Source organism: Poecile atricapillus, chromosome 2, assembly GCF_030490865.1.
Source record: "Poecile atricapillus isolate bPoeAtr1 chromosome 2, bPoeAtr1.hap1, whole genome shotgun sequence".
NCBI classification, from domain to species: Eukaryota; Metazoa; Chordata; class Aves; order Passeriformes; family Paridae; genus Poecile; species Poecile atricapillus.
Window position 1 is genome coordinate 21,316,107 of NC_081250.1, and position 20,256 is coordinate 21,336,362.

General features: G+C 38.4%; 1 protein-coding gene across 1 annotated transcript in view; it reads left to right on the forward strand.

Annotated features, from left to right (window-relative positions):
• Window positions 1-20,005, forward strand: part of ITGA8 (integrin subunit alpha 8) — a 113,551-nt gene extending 93,546 nt beyond the window's left edge. The window contains exons 28-30 of the mRNA XM_058833336.1: window positions 5,791-5,892; window positions 14,568-14,690; window positions 15,944-20,005. Coding sequence (XP_058689319.1) covers window positions 5,791-5,892; window positions 14,568-14,690; window positions 15,944-16,030 — 312 coding nt within the window. The 3' untranslated portion in view covers window positions 16,031-20,005. The remainder of the gene's footprint in view (window positions 1-5,790; window positions 5,893-14,567; window positions 14,691-15,943) is intronic.
• Window positions 20,006-20,256: the final 251 nt, after the last annotated feature.

Below are 20,256 nucleotides of genomic sequence, written 5' to 3' on the forward strand. Positions count from 1 at the left end.
TATAATGATAAAGAGAAGGATGTGTTAATTTTCAGAGTATTGTCTTTGGTCACAGCTATATTTGGGTGGACATATCCTCTTCCTACAAATAGCACAAATACTTTTTGACCATATGTACAGTCACATGTACATTTTTAAACGAATTACTAAGAAGAAGTAGTTGTATGAGCTCTAATCACAGCATTTACATAAGCTACTCTGTTGGAAGCAGTTCAGGTTTTGGGAGGTATGGTCAAAGAAAGCAAGCTAATGAATTCCCAAAGCATGTATTTAAAAAGTATTGCTTACTCTCCTGTCTTTAAAGCGTGCCAGACTCCAGCAGACATGAAGGGAAACAAATTTTAATCAAGCAGTGCCAATATTGTTGTAATAGCACTGAACTCTGTGTGCAAAAGTCATAAGTTCTTGGGGTGAAAATACCATCACAGCATGCAGCTTGCCATAGGGGAAGTATATGCATTTCAGCTAGGGAGACTGAGATACATCTCAGCAGAAAATAAAAAGGATTTGCAAGAGCCTGAACAATTCCCCATAGAGGCAATGGAGCAGAGTCACTCTGGGGACTCTCTACCGTAGCTGAACTCTTCAAACCTGCAGAACAGCAATGAACTGACAGTCTTTAAGCTGCTAAAGGTTTTGTTCCTCCTACCCTCAATCTACCTCCCTGGGATCCAGATTTGTCCCTGAATTTCAGTGTGGTCTCTGAATGCCCACATGGCTTAGAGATGCTTTGTGGGGGTCAGCTTGTGCTTGAGTTTCCTGCAGAAAGCATCGGCATTCCACTGGAGCCTGGAGAACTGTCTTTCAAATTGTCAAAGATCTTCTCTCACTTCTCACATTATTTTGGTCTCAATTGTACATAGGAAAACACTGCACTGAATTATTTATTTGGAACATTTTCCTTCATTTCTGACTGCTTTTTTGTCTTGCAACTTTTAAAGAAAACAAAGGCTTTAATTCAAAAATCTATTCAGAAAACAAAAGCATGTAGAGAGAGAAGCTTTAATAAATACATCATCAGGATCTGCCACCCAGGAAACACAGGGGATGGCCATGTTTTGCCTGCTTCCCAGAATATTCCAAACTACTGTCTCAGCAATGAGCACAAGATCAAGTTCTGCTTGTTCTAACACAAGGGGAACCACAAAAGGCCAGTGTAGTTAGGGCTGGGCTCTCCGCTCTTGGTCATTAAGCACTGGCACAAATACCAGATTCTTTCTTCTCCTTCCTCTGAGCCATGGCTAAGTCCTCAGCTTGAATTTCAAACCACAAGTCCTGCAGCTTCCAGTAAATACAGAATATTTAAGCATACACTATTTTAAAAAATGATATAGTAAAGAAATGTTGTTTCTTACAGTTGGCTTGAGAATTATAAAAAAGGTAGGAAAGACAACTGCTTGTATCTCAAAGGTGTTAGTACAAGTAAGAGTCCTGCTGTGACCAGTGTTGACCACAGTAATTGTTTTCAATGTGTTTGACACAAACACATAATTCATAAATGCAGGAAAATACTCTCTGGTCTTTTATAGTCTCTATTCCTGTATTCCAGCATTTCCAGGAGCCTAATCAAGGGTTGAGGCGAGTTGATAGCTGTGGTCACAACCAAGTTTATTAACCCAAGCCAAGCATTAATCCACAGGAAGTACCGTCCTCTGATGTTCTTGTTGCTGATATAAGCTGAAAATGAAAAAAGCCATGTATAGTAGGTGAAAGGTTTTATTTTTCCATTAGTGCTGGGTATCCTTTATAGGTGGTTTCAAGAGAGTTAATGCCTTTACTGTACCTTAGCCAATCCAGCTGAATGTCTAATGTCTACTTCAATAATATAACATATTCTGTTCTCTCCATTACAGATAATGCTTATAAATCATATAATCATATCCAGAATACTGCTTAATGTTAATTGCTTAGGATTGAAAATATAAGGCTTTTTTCAGGCTTTTTTTTCTGAATGCACAGCCACAGAAACATGCCTAGATTTTGTGTGAGGAGGAATCTAGTGCTGAAGAATAAAATACAAAGAATGTCTTGAGTCTGGAAATGGAAAATAATTAATGTGATAAGGAAAAGTTATTTTTCTGAATATCACCTCATAGATGATCAGCACCATGAAAGTACATAAAACTTATTTACCAAGTCTAATTTTTCATTTCAAACACTATTGATAGAAATAGATAGATATTGATAGTTCCCTTTCATTTGATGCTATCTGTGTTAAGTAGCTGATTTGACTATCCCTATGTAGTTGTTTGAAACAGATTTTTTAGTATTGCTTTTTCCTAATATAAGCCCCAAGGAGAAGTTGAATTTTCTGATAATACCCATTCAGCTGCTCTCAATATTTTAAAAGAAAAAAATTATGGCATAGCCAAATGAGTTCCAGAAGGCAATAAATGTGCTGTCTTTTTGTCACCCTCACATATTTGCAGAGAAAATTAGTTTTTTAAAAGGAGACTGAATGGACAAGCAAATACCAGAACTACAACCCTGGAGCTCAGGAGAATACCCTTTACAGGGATCTGTTTGGAAGAACTCCATGGGAGATGGTCCTGGAAAAAAGAGAAGAATCAGCCCAGAAGAACTACTGATTCTCCAGGATCATCATCCTTAACACTCGAGAACAGTCCATCCTGACAAATGGAGTTTTTCCATCTTGGTACAACTCAAACTTAACGAAGATGGTGATAGGTTAAAGGTTGGACTCAGTCGTCTTGGAGGTCTTTTCCAATTTTTATGATTCTATGAAACATAAAAGAGGTGGAAGCAGAGTCGGTTGACCTAGTGCATGGGTTGGATAAGGAATGTAGAGAGTTGGGAAAGCAGAAGCCCACCAGCACCTGAGCCTATCAAGGGACTTTAAAGGGCATTAAGGCTTCTGTAAGTATATCAGCAGCCAAAATAAGACTAAGGAAAATATGGGTCTTCTGCTGAATGGGACATAGAAAAAGCTGAGTTTACCCAATGCCTCCATCACCTTTGTCTTTACTGGGAAAATCTGCATACTGTAATCCAAGGTCTCTGCAACCAGAGAGGAAACCTGCAGCTATCAACATTTATCTTCAGCAGAGAGATATCAGGATAGGGGAACATTTAAACAAAATGGACACACAAAAGTCCAAGAAACCTGACAGAATACACACACAAGTCCTGAGAGAGGGGCAATGAGAATGTGAGGCCTTTCTCAATTATCTTTGAAAGTTCATGGTGATTAGGAAGAGTTCCTGAAAGCTGCAAGAAATGGTAACACCTGTCTTCTAGGAGGATTCAGAGGACTATAGGTCAGTCAACCTTATTTCAATCCTTGAGAAGAGAAGGTGATAGAGAAAAAAATGTGGAAGCCATTTGCAAACATCTCAAGGACAGGAAGATGACTGGAAACTGTAAGTGTGGATTTACAAAGGGGCTATGATGCTTACCAGCCTGATAGCCTGATAATTTGCAGATGGTTGTGAAGTGGAAGGAGTGGTTGATACACCAGTTGTTTGTACCTTCAGAGGAACCTCAACAGGCTGGAGAAGTGAGTTGGCGGGAATTTCATAAAGTGTGACAAAGGAAAAGTCAAAGTGATGTACCACAAGAGGAATAACCCTATGCCCCAGTACATAGTATTATTCCAACCAGCCAACCAGAAGGCAGTGTCCTAGCAAAGAATCTTGGAGTCCTGTTGGATGCAAAGTTGAACATGAGCCCACTGTGTGCCCTTGCAGAAAAAAAAGTCAACAACCTCTTGGGCTGCCTTAGGAAGAGCGTTGCCAGCAGGCCGGGGGAATTGATTCTTCCTCTGTACTCAGCACCAATGAAACAGATTTGGAGTTCAGTCCTGGGCTCCCTGAGACAAGCAAGTTGTGGACATACTGGAGCAAGTGCAGCTAAAAGCCACAATGATGATAAAGGGCTTGGAGCATTTGGAGAGGCTGAGAGAGATGGGAATGTTCAGTCTGGAGAAGAGAAAGCTCAGGAGGGATCTCATCAGCATGTGTGAACATCTGATTGGAGGGAGTAAAGAACACACAGCAGGGTCTTCTCAATATCAAAGAACAGGGAAGAAGCACAAATTGAAATACAGGAAATTCCATTTAAACATACCCCCCTTTTTACTTGGAAGGTATTAAAAAAACTGGAATAGGTTGCTTCTTGAGATTGTGGAGTTTTCGTTCTTGGAGATATTCAAACCCTAACTGGACATGGTTCTGAGCAAACTGTTCTATTTGATTCTACTGTGCCTGTGATTCTACTGTGCCTGTGCTTGGAGCAAACAAACTCCAAATGTGCTCTCCAGCCACAGTAGTTCTGTGAAAATTTTGATTTGGGCCACAGTCATTCAGATGCATCCAAGTTGGCTCCCAGGCTTGTATGATGCTTATTTCAGGTTATTTTCACAAAACCTTTCTCTATCAGTGAAGGAAAGAAATAGCAGCCCAAATTATCAAGGGGTCTTCTTATCTCAGTCTTTGCTCAACGAAAAGGCTGAAAGAGGAAAAACAGTTCTTTGAGAGGGTTTATGCCTTTGATGCAACAGGAAACTACACAGGAAAACTGAGGAAAAGATGTTGAGCAATCACACAGGAACCAAATCTTGTCAGTGGAGAGCTCCTAAATGTGTGAGAAATAGAAGGAAAGAGAAGGTTTTGCAGAAGGGGGTTTAGGAAGTGACAGTGATGTTCCAGATACGCTGGACTGAAAGAAGCTCGTGGCAAAAGGAAAGACTGCTTTACTTACAAGGCTGTGTCTCTGTAAATCATCAGCCAAATACAGCATTGAGATCTGATCATCATATTTCATAAAGGATTAAGACAGGGAGCAAAAATATAATAATAATAATAATAATAATAATAATAATAATAATAATAATATAGAAAAAGGATATAAAAGTCATAACTCCTAACCCTCTAGATTTCATTGACCATATTAGCACTTAAAAATCTAATGCTTCTCAGAGAATATTGAAGCACTTACAAACGAGATCCGTATCACTATCCCTGATTTACATGGGAAGCGATATACAAGATAAGTTGCATGTAGTGTCACCCAGCAAATCAATTGCACATTTTGTCTGCACATCTCTGGGTTTATTGAAATGCTTAATGACAGCTATATAAATGTTTTACTAGGTGGCCAGTTAAACAATGTCTGCTGTACATTCCTCTCACATTGACACAACTTAGTAAACAAGCAAGGTGAGCAGGATTTTTGAGCTCTACTGTAATGGGAAATCAGTCACATTCTAAGCCTAGCTTGACTCTGCCTTGGCAGAGGAATCGGACTAGCGGATCTACAGAGGGTCCTTCCAACCCAAACTATTCTGTGATTCTGTGTATATGAAGTTCAGAGATGGTTATTCCTATTGTTTGGTGAGAAGGCGCAGACATTTCTTTGATGTTACCAGGAAGCTCTACCAACCTGGTCTCAACATAGGCCTGTAAATGTTCTCAATATACCTATGTTGGTTGTTGAGCCTGGTCAGCAAAGGTGAGGGTTTAAAACACAGACACCCCATACACTTCACCCATGCTTTTAACTCACCTATTTCAGAGAGAAATATGAGAAACAACTGTATGTATCTTTCTCCATATCTAACCCTTCTTCCCCATTTTGAATGTGTGGCCTTTGTATTGCAGCTTTATGCTGTATTTATCTCATGGGCACATACAGGTCTCAGTATTCCTGCACTCTTCACCAAAAGAAACCATCTTTGATTTATGAAATCAGTGGAGTTTTTTTGTCTGCTTATCTTTCATAATGCTTTTAAATATAAACATGGATTTTAATAATTTTTTTCTGTTATTTCAGAGAAAGAATGATCTCTATAGTCTTTCTTCCAATGTTTCCTTTGAAGTTAAGAGCATGCCATATAAAGTGCAACCAGCAAAGCTCCCCAAGGGAAGCATAGCAGTAAGTAACTGAAAATTATGTCTTTGTGTGAAGCATATGTATTTGGTCACTCTGATCACAGCTGTGAACATTCTTATAGATGAAAATATCGAGATTGGGCTTTCCTGTGTTTCTGGTGCAAATTCCTGAAATAATACCTAAAGGGAATAACTTCATTGCTTTCTGTGGAAGTTGATGATACATGATTCTAATTACATTTTAAAGTAAGTTTTTGCTGAACTAATGTGCAGACTGCTTTATTGCAAGAAGGATGGATTTTTCACCCAATAGAAAACAGAACTGTGAAAGCAAGTATCTAGTTACTTTGTTTGGGGTAAAAAATCTGGAGGAAATTTTTATGCACAATCCGGAATCATGTTTCTGTTAGGTTTAGAGATCTCACTCTTCTCCCAGTCAGCAGTTCTCTCACACAAGCTTGTGTATTGTCTACAGCAACTTCTCTCTTATCTGAATTAAGCTTCTTTGATACCCTGATTTTCAGGAAGGTCTGTATGCCTTTGTCAGATTTTCACCTCACAGCACATCAAGTGCAAAATACAAATTTACTTGGTAATCCTTATGGAAGTTATAGATAGATGCTAAAGTACTTGCCTTGTTTTCAGACTAAGATTTGTATGGTCCTGGAGTATTATATGAAAAACTAATTTTGGAGGCATAAGTTTGATTTAACTGTTTGTTGGTGCTGAAGGATTTGGCTTGGGGAGCACTTTAAAGCAATTTTCTTCTTATGGTGTCTAATACTGTGGTTAAAATTCACTCTATTTTGTCATTACTGATAGAAATAAGTAAAATATGAGGGAAAAAAATTATTCTAGTATAAGAGTAATCTGAAATTTTAAGGCTTAATGTTCTCATCTTTATAAAGATTCATCAGTTACATTCCTTCTTTTAAAAGGTAAGCTCAATTCAAACTTTACCAATTGAATTGTGGTGGAAATACATCATATCAGTCTGTTGAGGTGTAGTAGAAGGGACAGAATACTTTCTTACTTAGAAAACCAACAGAATAATACACTTTATAGCTTACTAAGAGTATATTTTAGAGGATAAAGGCTATAAAGTTTTGCTTTGTACATGCACAGATTGAATGGTTGATTGATACTTGCTCTGGGAAAACACAAGGTAAAATCTTGGTTCTATGTGCACAGTGACTCCAACCTCCATCATCAGTAAAACCATGATTTCACTAAAGAGGATTGGTGCTTAATGCAGTATTCATCCAGAAAGGTTCAAAGGCACCAAGCTGACAGATATGCTCGGGCTCTTTTTATTTTCTTGCAGCATGTGTTCCATACCAGAAACACATGTGCAGAATTCTGTTGATAGTGGGGCCTTCATCTGGGCTGGAGTGCTTTACCCCAGGTGATAGCCTGCTGTTCTCAACAAGTGTCAGATGATCTACCAAATGATCAGATAAGCATTTCATTCTCTTTCTCCAGCCAGTATAATGCTTGTTATTTGCAGCAGATGATTTACAGCAAAATGCCTGTAATGGCAACTGTAAAATGTTGAAAAATGATAACACTTTTATGTCGTTTCATATCTGGACATGGCAGTGGATGCTTGCCAGCTCTACAGCTTGATGTGTTATATATGCATCAGTTCTTTGATGTTCCACTTGCAAGAAGAAATATTTCCTTGAAGTTGGGCAAAGCTTAATATTTTTGCTCCTTCTGAAAAAGATCACTAGTTGTGTTTTAAAAGCTTCCAAGGATTTATTTCAAGGTTTATGGTTTTCCTTCAGACAATGAAAGGGTGGAAGAAAGATTCCAATATTTTTCAAATCAATTTTCAAAAGTATATATCTAATAATCAGCTAGCACTTAAAATTTTATATAAAGAAGATTATATTTTTTAAAGAATAGAGCATATGTCCTTCATTTAATTCATATAGTGCTGAATTCCAATTATACAAGCTGGTATTTAGTTTTAGTTTTAATGGCATGAATAATCCCATATACATCAGTAACCTACAGAGTCATGTAGTCCTATTTGTACCTCTGAGGACTTTATCATCATTATGGAATATAGGTCTTGGACTCATGGATCTTGAAGACAGGCTCATGACAAAAGAGGTCTGTGAAACATTAGGTAAATGTAAGAAAATCTGGATCTTTTATAATAAAACATTAGAATGAAAATGCATCAAACAGAAAATTAGTATGGAGCTTAAACCAGAATCCATTGACATCTATAATAGTATTTCCATTAATTTTGATAGTCTTAGAATTTCAACCATATATTATACAACTGGTTGAATTTCCTTGCTGTCATTTCATTCAGGAGAAAATTTTCATTTTTTTGCTACAAGAATTATTGTGGTAAATAATACTTACTTGGTGAATTTCATGTGCAACATGAAAGTACTTCTTATTACAAAAAGTACAAAGTTAGAATAAGCAGCAATTCTCTCTATTTTAATTTATGATTCTTGAGCCAGTTTGGGAGTTTAGTAACATAAGGTTGTTTTTCTCAAACATTTGATAGGATTTGCACTGTGCATGCCTTTAGTCTAAACTATTTGACCAGTATCCTACAGTGAGTAACATTGGTTTCAGACTAGGGCCTATAACTTCCTTTAGTTATTACATGGTGATAGTACTTTAAACAAGCTTATATTCCTCGCTACATATATTTGTATAAACATTTGTAATGTAAACATAAATGTGACTTCAGGCTCAAGGGAGCTTTTACATTCTATTTTGAGCATTTTTGAGAATATGTAAGAACATTATGCTGTAATGGTTGGATGGAGACATGTAGGAGTACAAAAGAATTCTTCTTTTTCAGATTCTCAGCCTCTAAAGAAAATTTCTGAAGACTAAAAGACAGGTCATCATAGGCAGCAAAAGCAGTAGCACTAGAATAATAATTAATTTAGCTGCTGTTTCTTAAAGTAGCAGAATAAATTATGGAGAAGTTATTTTTATTTTTTAAAGTGTGTCTTTTAAAGAACCAGGGAGGAAAAAAAAAATAACTTTGTGAGCATCCCACTGGCATACACTGAATTCTGACCCCACAAATGCAGGAAGTTTGCACCAGACAAACCTAACTCCCACCTATACACATGGAAGTGCCAGTGAACCAGCAGATTACTGCATGTGCTTCCCTCTGTTTTGTGCTCCCTTCCAGAGGAAGCAAAGACTATTTTGAAGGCTCACTAACACCAAAATCAGAAGCAAAATCCAAACTACACAAAATACAGTGGCAAAACCCCTAATAATTATCTACTTACAGCAAGCTTAACTATGGCACATTTTTCTGACAGCATCTGTGCTAAGACCAGTGTGGATTTTATTTGCAATAGCAAACAGAGGCTCTGTCCGTAACTCTTGGCTTGACTTCACCCTCATCTCTGTGCCTGAGGCAGGTGCCATTCTTTGGCACCCTTTGGATACAAAAGGTGTGAGATGTTCAGCAGTGTCAAAGTCAGATGGCTCCTTTCAATTCTGTGAGATGTGCTTTTCACCTACCTGACAGAGAAGCAAGCATTGTTTTCAGTGTTCAGCATAAAGTCTTGTCCTGAACAGAAAGGAAAGCCAACACACATCTGAAGTACAGAGTCAACATGCAACACTTGTGTAAAAATTCTACTTAATATTGGCCACCTTAAATAGAAACATTCCCTGGCTCTAATCCTGCAGTACTAAACCTACTACACTGAGAAGAACAAAAACCAAGCTGAAAATACAAACTTGTTTTAAATCAAAATCATATGTAAAACTGTTGTGGACAGCATGGGGTGAAGAAGCGATAGTCCTCTGTAAAAATGGTGAAACAAGGCAGACAAAACTGAAGGAATGTTTTGTTTCTGTCTTCCCCTCCAGCTTCTGCCTCAACTCTGTGGGTGTTCAGGACTTGCAGTGTCAAGCTGTTCACCAGCAATTGCATTAGTAGCCTTGCAAGTCTTTGTGCAGAGTATAAAGGGTGGCAGCCCAGGGCATTATATCCTACTGGTAATGCACATAGGCAGGACTGAGACTGATGCCTACATATAATTCCCTGCTCAAGAAATAAATCTCAAGTACTTAGCACAACCATCCCCTTGCTTTTAAAACCCAAGACAAAGAATTATTCATGGGAAAAGGGTGTGAGTGCAACAGGATGGTTTCAAGATTTTAGCCAGCAAATATTTCATTAGCTTTGGCTGAACTCAGGCTAAAAGAGAAGAGAAATAAGCCAGTTTTGCAGCAGCATTCTGCTTGATAAAGGATAGACCTTATTTCTGCTGTTTTGGTCATTGCTGATAATCTAAGGATTATGAACGATACCCTGCTCTTCTATAAGATTACAGTTTCTTGTTTATGTTTCACCATTTGTCAAGCTCCAGCTAAGCTACTGAAATTAAACCACAAATTGCACTTGACTGTAAAGGCTGAATGACAGAATGAGGAAGGGAGAAATTATTCTGAGCACAGGGAGTACAAGCATGGCTGAGTGATGCTACACCACTCCTAATTGTTTAGCACCCTCAGAAAGATCCGTATGTCCTTGTCTAGATCCATGACAGGTGCTCTGTAGATATCAGAAGAAGTTTGTCTTACTGTTTTCATAGCCTGAGAGGAAAGAAAATACAGCACACAAATACAGCAAACATCTAGAAGTAGCACATAAAAGAAGGCATAGAAAGGCAACGTGTACTTGTAGTTGCATACACTGCTGTCAGCTTTATCCAAAACCTAATGAAATCTACCATCCCTAATGAAATAGTCTGTTTCCACTGATTTCAGGAGGATCTCAAACATGCTTTGATGTCTGGATTAACCCTACCTAATTTTGAACAGCAAACTGGCACACATTGAGAGTCTAGTTGTTGCTCTGCTCCTGTGCAATCACATGCTGCCCTATGAGCTATTCAGACCTAAACACCACACAGTGTTTACTTCACCCCTGTCTCAGAGCACTGTAGTGCTGAAGTAGTTATTTAGATTGGGTTAAAGTGGACTTGGTGCCCAAGGAGCCAGATGTGGTCCGGTCAAATACTATCTGAAGAAATCTGTAAACCAAAATTTCTTCCTACTCCAAGAAGTATTTGTCCACTCAGATAATTTCCATATTCAGGATGTACAATTTCAGTAGACTGTTGTCATAGTTTAGGAATGGTACTCCCCAATTTAGTTCTCCCACTAGGACTCTCCAAACCATGCACTGCTTGCTTGCTTCCCTGCTTTCCCCTCCCTCTCACCCTGGAACAGGTTGGAAATAAGAATTGAAGGTACAAAATGTAAAGATCAGGAGTTGATATAAGAAAAATTTACAGGAAATAGCAATGAGATAAGAAAATTAACAGTAATAGCAGCAATACTGATGACAGAGGGTAAAAGAAAGGAAAGATTGACAGGGAAGCTCCCTTACAACAGACAATACCTGACAGCTTCCTCTGCCAGGCTTACTCGACTGGGAGGAACTTTGGAAGAGACTCCCTTCCCCCATCTCAGGCAATAATGTGAGCTGTTATAGAGTAACCCCCAGGTCCTGACTGTGCCCCCTCCAGGCTACGGCAAAAATTAACCCTTTCCTGGCCAGACCCGGGATGACTGTCAATTTATCAAGCCATCCATACCTAGCCAGCTACTTGTCAGAATCTTTGTATTGTTTTACTGATGTTCTACAATCCAGCCTAAAGCAGCAATGCTGGTTCCTATTTCCTCTTGTATTTATCTCAGTCACATTATGCCACCTAGGAATTTGGCTGAAGCTGCCAGTAGCAGAAGTGGCAAAATAAAGTTTTTGCATGTAAATGGGTCTTCCCTGTGGTTTGGTCTTGCTGTAAAATGGAGTCAGTCATCATTAAACTTGAGACAACAGAAAGCCCTGCTTGCTTTTTATTTTTTCTGCTGTTTTACAAATATTTTTTTAGGATGGTTTTGGTTAGTCTTTCACATTAGTGCTCCAGATTCACAGCAACATGCTCAGGCAAGTGATACTGTTATGAACAGAAACTATAGTGAAACTGAAATCTTAGACGATTAAGATATGCAATCTGCATGTTGACCGTATGACAGTGTCAGGTCCTTTCCAAACAATAATTAAAATATGTAAGTTACTGTGTGTAGTACCTCAGAGTTTGCCAACAGAGGAAGTGCACATTGTGAATGAGTTGGGATTTTTTGGATCAGTGTGTTTTTGCTGTCTTGGGGCCCATGAATTTTCATCAGCACTTCCCAGCTCTTGTGCTGTATGTGATCATGCATGGTTCGGAGCAGCGTTCATGGTTTTCAAGCAGTAGAATGGAGATGCTTTCTTCCTTGGACAGCTGAGCTCATAGTTTTCTACAGGCTTCAAGTAGCTCCTTGTAACTGCATCCTTTCTGTTTTCCCTGGTCAGTTAACCTTTTACTGGAATTCATCTTTTTCCTTAATTGGCTTTTCTTGGGAGGAATCTGCAGACAGTTCAAATGACCCTTCTCTCATTTTCTCTGCCCTTGCATTTTAATGCCACTCTGAGACACAAGCAGAGCCATTCAAGAACATTTTATCCTTACTAAATAAGCTTTGCTCTAGCTGAATCTAATGATGCAAAGAGACTGTGAAATTTTGCAGTTGTTAAGAAGCAACCCAAAGAGGAGGCTGGCAAAGGGAATGGTATTCCTGCAATGGCATGGTTATCACCTGACTGGACCATCAGGATATCTCTTGGGACATAAGGGTGACAATTCATGGGTTGTTTTATTAATGCTGTTTGCCTTAAAATCATTTTTTCTTGCTTTAATCAGCTCTCATATTTATTCTCTGTAGATGTTATCTTTTTGAAATATTTTATACTTATGACTATTTTGAGCTGCTCCAAAGAGGTACTAGCTGTGTTTGTTAGATCAATGATGGTATGGCCAGCACTGCAAGTACTTCAGAGCCAATGTTAAAGTGCAAGCACCGGGACTGGGCAGTGTCTTGGAATTTTCTGTGTAACCCTCAGTGTCAACTTTGGTAGAAAGCAAGTAGTTTCTTACACAGAAAGTTTGTCCCTACGTTTTGTTTCCTGGGGAGGGGTAGTATAAAAAATACGTGCATTGGTAGAGCTCACCATCACCATCTCTGTAAGCATTGTGTCAGAGCAGGGAGCACCTGGCTGCACAGATGAAGTGGAAAGGACTATTCAGAAGTGCCTTCCAGTTAAGCCTGCCAGTAGCTGGAAGACAGATCTACCGGTGCATTCAGAATGAAAAGTCTATGAGAGAATGCTGATCACAAGAAAAAGTGAGAGAGGAAAGGACTGGATGTTGCAGAAAGGATTAAATGATTACATTTGCCATCTTCAAGGAGAGAAGCAAGAGGCACAGGAATGGAAACAGTTTTGAGCTGAACTACAGAGTTGTGTCCATTCTTAAAACTTAGGCTGCTGTTCCTTCAATGAACAAATTAGAAATTAGTATTTTGTTAAATTTCTAGTGCATCAATCACTAAGGTAATAGAGGAAAAAAAAACCATAGAAGATTTAGAATGAGTGCAGCTTAGGGACTGGACAATAGCCAAGAAACTTATTAGAAAGAGTAGATTTCCTAGCTTGAGTACAGAAGAGGAATATCATTTGAGAGTTTGTGTCATCAGTTTATTTGCAAACTGATTTCATCATGACATAAAGCAAATAACTTCCATCTGTCACATACTTATCCTCTTTAAGGGAGACTAGGAGTAGATGAGAGAGATCCAAGAGAAAACCCCAGAGAGAAATCACATCCTAGGCTAACAACAAAGAGAAGTTTGAGAAAATAAACTAAAACTGAAGGGATATAATTGTGTTGGAAGAGCTAGGGAAAGCCCAAACTCATTCCTTCCCACTTGGGAGTAGCAGAGACAGAGCAAATATTCAGTGATACTGATGAGGAGCCTTCCAAGCAGAGCCTGAGAGCATATAATAAATTTTGTACAAAGTATGGAAAAGAGAGTGAGGAGGAGAGTGTGGATGTCCCCAAAAGGAGAAATACAGAAGGGTTATTACTACTCTTTGTCCATATGAAGGTCTAAAGCGAGAAGTTTGCCAAGTCAATTAAAACTTTGGTAACTGATGTTAATGTCTGCTGCTTTGTAGAGCCTCAAACAATGAGAGAGCGTGTTTCACGCTTGTTTCCCCTTTAGGTAATAGTCTGTATGCTTGGCTTCTTTTAAAGAAGATAATATCAGACTGTATGTTAGGCTTTATCAAAAGGACAATACATGCTGCTTGAGTTTCATTTTTGGACTGCTTAGCTGAAATACAAATCATCGGAAAAAATGTATACTGGTATGTCAGCAGAAATTAAAATAAGAAAAATGTAGCTGGTATCTACTGTGGTTTGAATTAAGAGTTTGGGCCAAAGTCAACCATTGTTTGGGAGTAATTCAGTGCAGTTCAGTGTACTGGCCTAAGCTGTACCAGCATATGAGCAGAACTTTGCTCCTTGAATGTTCGTGAAGCATCTGCACAAAAAGGCACTTTTTTTGACACTCTGTATTATGGGAAAATAATGTGTATGTCTGATGTGACAAGACTTTTATATATGTGTAAATTCCATTTCTAGTAATTATCATGAGCAAGTGGAAAGGAAATTACAATAAATGAAGCCAACATGGGAAAATTTCAGTCAATGTGTATTTCTAATCTGAAAAATGCTGTTGAAGTCAATGCTTCTAACCTCCGTATTCTACTTGCTTTACTTACTTCATTTTTGTTCATTAAATGTATTCCTTTCATTGCAGATCAGAACATCTGTCATTTGGTCCACCCCAAATGTCTCTTTTGAGATCCCTTTATGGGTTATAATACTCGCCATACTTCTTGGACTACTGGTACTAGCTCTGCTGACCCTAGCTTTATGGAAGGTATGTTCCATTATTTCTGTTACTGCTGCTGTAAAAAAAAGCCTGAAAATTCTGAAAAATTCTAACAGATAAAAAGAGAGGCTAGAATTTTGTGATCTTTAACAGCATGGAGCAAAAGCAACAGTGCACGTGTCTTTTTTGGTTTGGCATTTCTGACATGCTAGTGTCATTGACCTTTATGCAGTGAACTTGTTTTCAAAGTCCTTTATTTTTGAAGCCTGGTTAAAAATGGGCATACAGAGTTTGGCTCTGTTTCCCAAGACCTATGATCCTCTATTTCAGGATGTTTAGGTTCAAAAAGAAGTTACTCTAACTTTGTTTTCTCTGAATAATTCAGGAATTTCCAGTTTTTGTCAGCATGGAATAACACTCCCAGTTCTAAGAATTAATTTTTAGAAGATTTCCTTTTATACTAATATATAATATATTTTGTTTTTTTAAAGTTTTATGGTTTTGTGTTGGTTGTCACACTCCCTTCACAAGTTTTAAGACAAATTACTGGAAACTGCTATATTACAGGGAGCCAATGTAGCTTTTGTACTTCCTCTCAGTTCACTTTAAAAAAAAGATTGAAATAATTTCTTACGTTAGGATATGGTTCATCTGTCTTTAGCTGACTAAATGTTATGGTTAGGTGTACAGCCTCTGCTAACTTCCCAACTTTACCTGGTCAGGTAGCAGCAACAAAAAGCCATGTCTAAACATGCAAGGAGGGGAGAAATTATCTTTTGGTGGTACCTTCCTTTAACCACTTGTGAACTTTCAACCTTTCAACTGAAAGAGTGACTTTTAGGCAGTTTCAGTAAGATGGGAGGAATCTCATCTTTAGCGATCTTTAGACTGCATCACAACACTGTCCTGTGGACATTTCCCAACACATACTACACATCTCTTATTATTACTGCTTGTCAGATAAAATCTCTTTTCTGAATGAGTGCATTGCTGGACTGAGAGGAGCAGATTTCTCATTAGCATCAGCCCACGCCAGCATTCAGACCAACTTTACATCTCCTGCAAAAACATCTTTCACATAATTTGGATTTTTAAAGCTGTGCTTTGGAACTCAATGCCTTGCATCTAAATCTTTCATGGGGAATGATTTGGATAGAAATAAAATGTCTTCAGAGTCTCTCAGCCTGCCATATATTGTGCCCAACATTTCAGGTTGACTGAGTGAAGAATCCAACTGCAGCTGAGTGCTCCTGTGGTTGTCTTACCATGACATCTTTGTTTCTGTTGATTGTTTTCTGCAGTGTGGCTTCTTTGACAGAGCTAGACCTCCTCAAGATGACATGGCTGACAGGCAACAGCTGACAAATAACAAGACTACTGATGCTTAAAGGAAGAGAGTGACAGTTCACGTCAGAATCCTGCCTGAGAGACTACAAACACAATGAGGATTAAATGAAAGATTCCTTCCAACCAGTCTTCCTTTGTACCTGCAAGTGACATAGTGTCAATCTGATCTATGCAATTTTCTGAGAATATGCCACATGATGGCCATCCTTGCCAAAGAAAGCTACTTATCACTGCCTTATAAACATACTTACCATTGAACAGAACATTTTTATCCCATATTCCAGTCTACGTTTCAGCAGATGCTTCTGAGCACATGTGGTATATTGAGATGCTTCCAGGACAAGCCCAAATCTCTCAAGGAGAGAATGCCTTCATTGCTGTATTGTCTAGAAGATGAAGCAGGACAAACCTTCTGAATGCTACTGCAGAGTACCTTTGAAACCTCCCTAAGAACTTCTATGAAATTATGGCTCAGGGAGACAGGCAATATATCAGTACTGTGAAAGTACTTCTGAAACACAAAGGTAGTCTATACATAACTTTAGGGACGGGGCACAATTATTTATTTTTCCACCTTTTTGGAATAAGTATCTGATATAATCATCAACGTATATTTTGAGAGAAGAAAGGAAAAAATAATAGAAATCACATACTTTGCATGTAAATAGGAAAATAAACACATTGTACACCCAAAACACAACTTCCGTGGCTACAGGGTGTTTTGCAAAGCAGAAGATTTATGGAACACTTTGCAAGATGAGACATATGATAAGCAAGTACACATTGTATCTCTTTCAGCCCTGAGCTGGCAGTATCACAGCCAGATAACTAAATCCATGCACAATATAGAACAGGGATGAGTAACCCTGTCCTTGCTTTGCTGATGGCTGGCAGCTGAACACAGACACAGGATACAGTAAATTCTGAAATATTGTTTTAAATGATCACAGCCACACTGGTGATATTGAAAAGGCTTGGGGGGGGGGGGGTTTGAGGCTGGGGCAAATTTTCTTGGCTTTGCCCTGTTACTTTGTTGAAATCGCCTCTTAAAATGGAACAGCTATTGCCTTAATTGTTCACCTGAAGAAATCTTTGCCTTTTTCATTTTTCAATCTACAAGCTGGCAGCATCTTGTAATGCTTTTGGCAAGGTTTAGGGCTTAATGAAATTATTTTGGAAGTAAAGTGTTGCAGGAAAGGGTGTCAGGATTTGTATTTTTGCAGAAAAATAAGATGCCAGCCAGCCAATCATGAACAAAAAGAAAGAGTTTTTGAGGTAAAGAGTAAAAATACACAATTAGTGTATAAATTTTAATTTATTATTTTTTTTCTGTGTCTAGGATTCCAAATAAGAGATGTTTCATTCTTTCCCTTCTATCAGCAAATGGTCTTTATCTGAGCAGGGGCTCTAAGCCCTGATCTGTACAAATTTTTATGTGAAAGCTTGAGTCTTTCAGTGCTGGCTGTGAGTGTGAAATTCAGGAGGGATTTTTCATTTTATGAAATATACACATCACTTTCCTTCTCCTGAGTTGCTTTTCTTTCCAATCCATCTCAGCTTTTCAACTGGTAAATGGCCTCATCCATTCTGCCATTTTTTGGCTCCTTTTAAACACCTGCCCTTCTGCTTGCTAATACTTCAAGATAGGAGTAGTCATGGGACATTATCTGTTCTGCCAGTCTGACACAAGATTTTACATTTTTATCATTTCTTGTATGCAGACTAAGCTGAGAAATCCAAGCAGGAGCTGTGTTACATCTTCATATGTAAGGCAAATTTGTGAGACCTTTTATGGAGTCTTTAGCTTATCAGCTGCAGTGTGCCCACAAGACTTACAGAGAGGAGACATGCCTCTGAAGCATACAGGTGAGCACCTGTGTGCTTCACACAAGCAAGCACCTCTGTTTCCGAGGGATGGGGAGACCTCACAACTTCCCAGTCCCCCAGAAAACCATTAACAGACTCCTTCCCCCAGATGGTTTTGAGCTGATCCTTTGTAGATTAGAGACATCAGCTGATAAATACCACCACAAAGCAAGCCTGCCCCATATTTGCACACCTCTGTATCCCATACATTCCAGGCAAAATCATCCTTCCATGAACTGAAAAAGTGAGCTTCCAGCTTTTGTAAATATTTGATTGTTGTGTGCAGCAGCTTCAGAAATAATACCAGCAGCTCATTGTAATAATGTCATCTGCTCACCTCTGATGAAATAGCACCATAAGGAGATACTGAACATAGGACTTCTGTATGTGCAATACTTTATATTACTTATATACCTGAAGCATGTTTACACTGGCATTTGTTGTTGTTTTTTAAACTTTCGAATATACTGATAATTATTACAATAAAGGAAAAAAGTAATTTGGGGGGAGGGGGGAGGAAAACAAACACAGTGCTGTTTAGTATTTCTTGCAATGTGGTTTCAATCCTACATTGCTCTGAGGATGGGACTAGATGACCTAATAAGTTCTTTGCAGTTGTAACTTCTACAGTTCACTTTTGAGCAATTACTCTCCATTTTAATGATGGGCAAAACATGTTCAGATGCTAAATTTAAACAAAAAAAGAACTTCAGTGACTGTTGGGTCTGGCTGGAATCCATCGGCTACAGCTGTGTAATGTCACTGGAAACCAAATTAGAGGCACATGATCTGACAAACAGTTACTTTGAGCAATACTTTGTTTTATATTTCTACATCCTTGTAGATTAAACTTCCCTCATGGAAATGTCTGGAGTTGTGTGTTGTTAAGGACTGCAGTCTATTCCCAGCATTTGTGGATAGTTTTGGCTGCAAATTGCAAACAGCTTTGTGAAGATTTCTGCGTTTCAGTGCTTGCCAGGACTGTTTATTCCCCGGGGAGATTGCATCCTGGATGTGGACACTAGCAGGCAGTTGACATAATCTTTTCCCCCAGTATATTAGTACTGTGCTACATGATAACCTCTGCCACATTCCTACATGACTGAACTTTTGTTGCAGTGATGTCAGCTTCTTAATGAGTTACTAAATGCAGTTTTCTGTAAAAGTAATTCAGCCTTATGCTTTCCAATGTATGTGGTGAGCTTCTAATTGCAGAGAACATAAGAGGAGTCCAGAGAGCAGGAAAACCAGAAAATTACTTTAAAAATTAGTCTTTTAAAACTCTTTATTGCTACAACTACCACAGCAGTCTAGTAAATAGAGAGACATTCATCTTCTATTTCACATGCTTCTTCCTGAATTTGAGAAAGGCTGTCCAGTTATTTTAACCATGCAGCAGACTATATCATATTTTCAGTTTCATGAAAATCTCAGAATTTGCAGAATAGGGATCTGTGTATTTGAATATGTTTTCTGTTACGGATTTAAAGATATTTAGCAAATACAATTTTAATTTTACCACAGGTTCATTTTTTTCTTGTTACCATTCTGTATCCCATTTTGAGATTTTCCTGTTTCTCACAGCTTTTACAGGTTTCCCACATTATATAGCTCTTGAAAGCGACACTGATTTTCTCTATGCTTTAGCTGTGAAATTTCCATCCATTAGCATGAATACCTTCTGGTAGGCATAGCTTACATTAACTAAAAAGCCTTTTGGGAACCGACAAAACACCTAGAGATACACAGGGGAAAGAAAGCCCCAGCCAGCCATGGCCTATGGTACTCCATTGCAGCAAGCCTTTTTTTAATGAAATACCATCTGACACACTGCCTTTAGGAATTGTTTATGAGTGAGTGTTTTATTTATGATTGTTGGCAAAGATCCATATTAAAATGTAGTGTAATGGCAGTGCCTCTTAACAATAAAAAGTCTTGAATTCAGCTCATGCAGGCACCATGATGTGACACAGCAGGAATGCTTTTAATATTGAAGGACTGTTCTTTTTCTTTTTTTGCCTGTATTTTGTATTGGAAAGGCACATAGCTATTCAAGATGCTACCCTACTGTACACAGTGACTTTTAGAAAAGAGGAATGGAAGTAATTGTTCAACTTGCTTTTCTGATGGTTTCATTTGTTTTCAACATGTTATTCTACTTAACCAATGCACTACATTTCATTTGGTTGTATATTGTTCTTTGTTTCAGTGAGGGTTTGTAAAGCAGACTTCAAGGAATTTCTTCCAAAACTGGACTGTCTTTCCAGAAGCCACTCAAGATAGCAGTGGCAGAGCAGAATCCAGGATACTGTGTGAAATGGTCAGTGCATTACAGGGGCTAGCTTACTTCTCAGGAGTTTACCCAAGTTTATATTCAGAATTGCATTAACAAAATATCAAC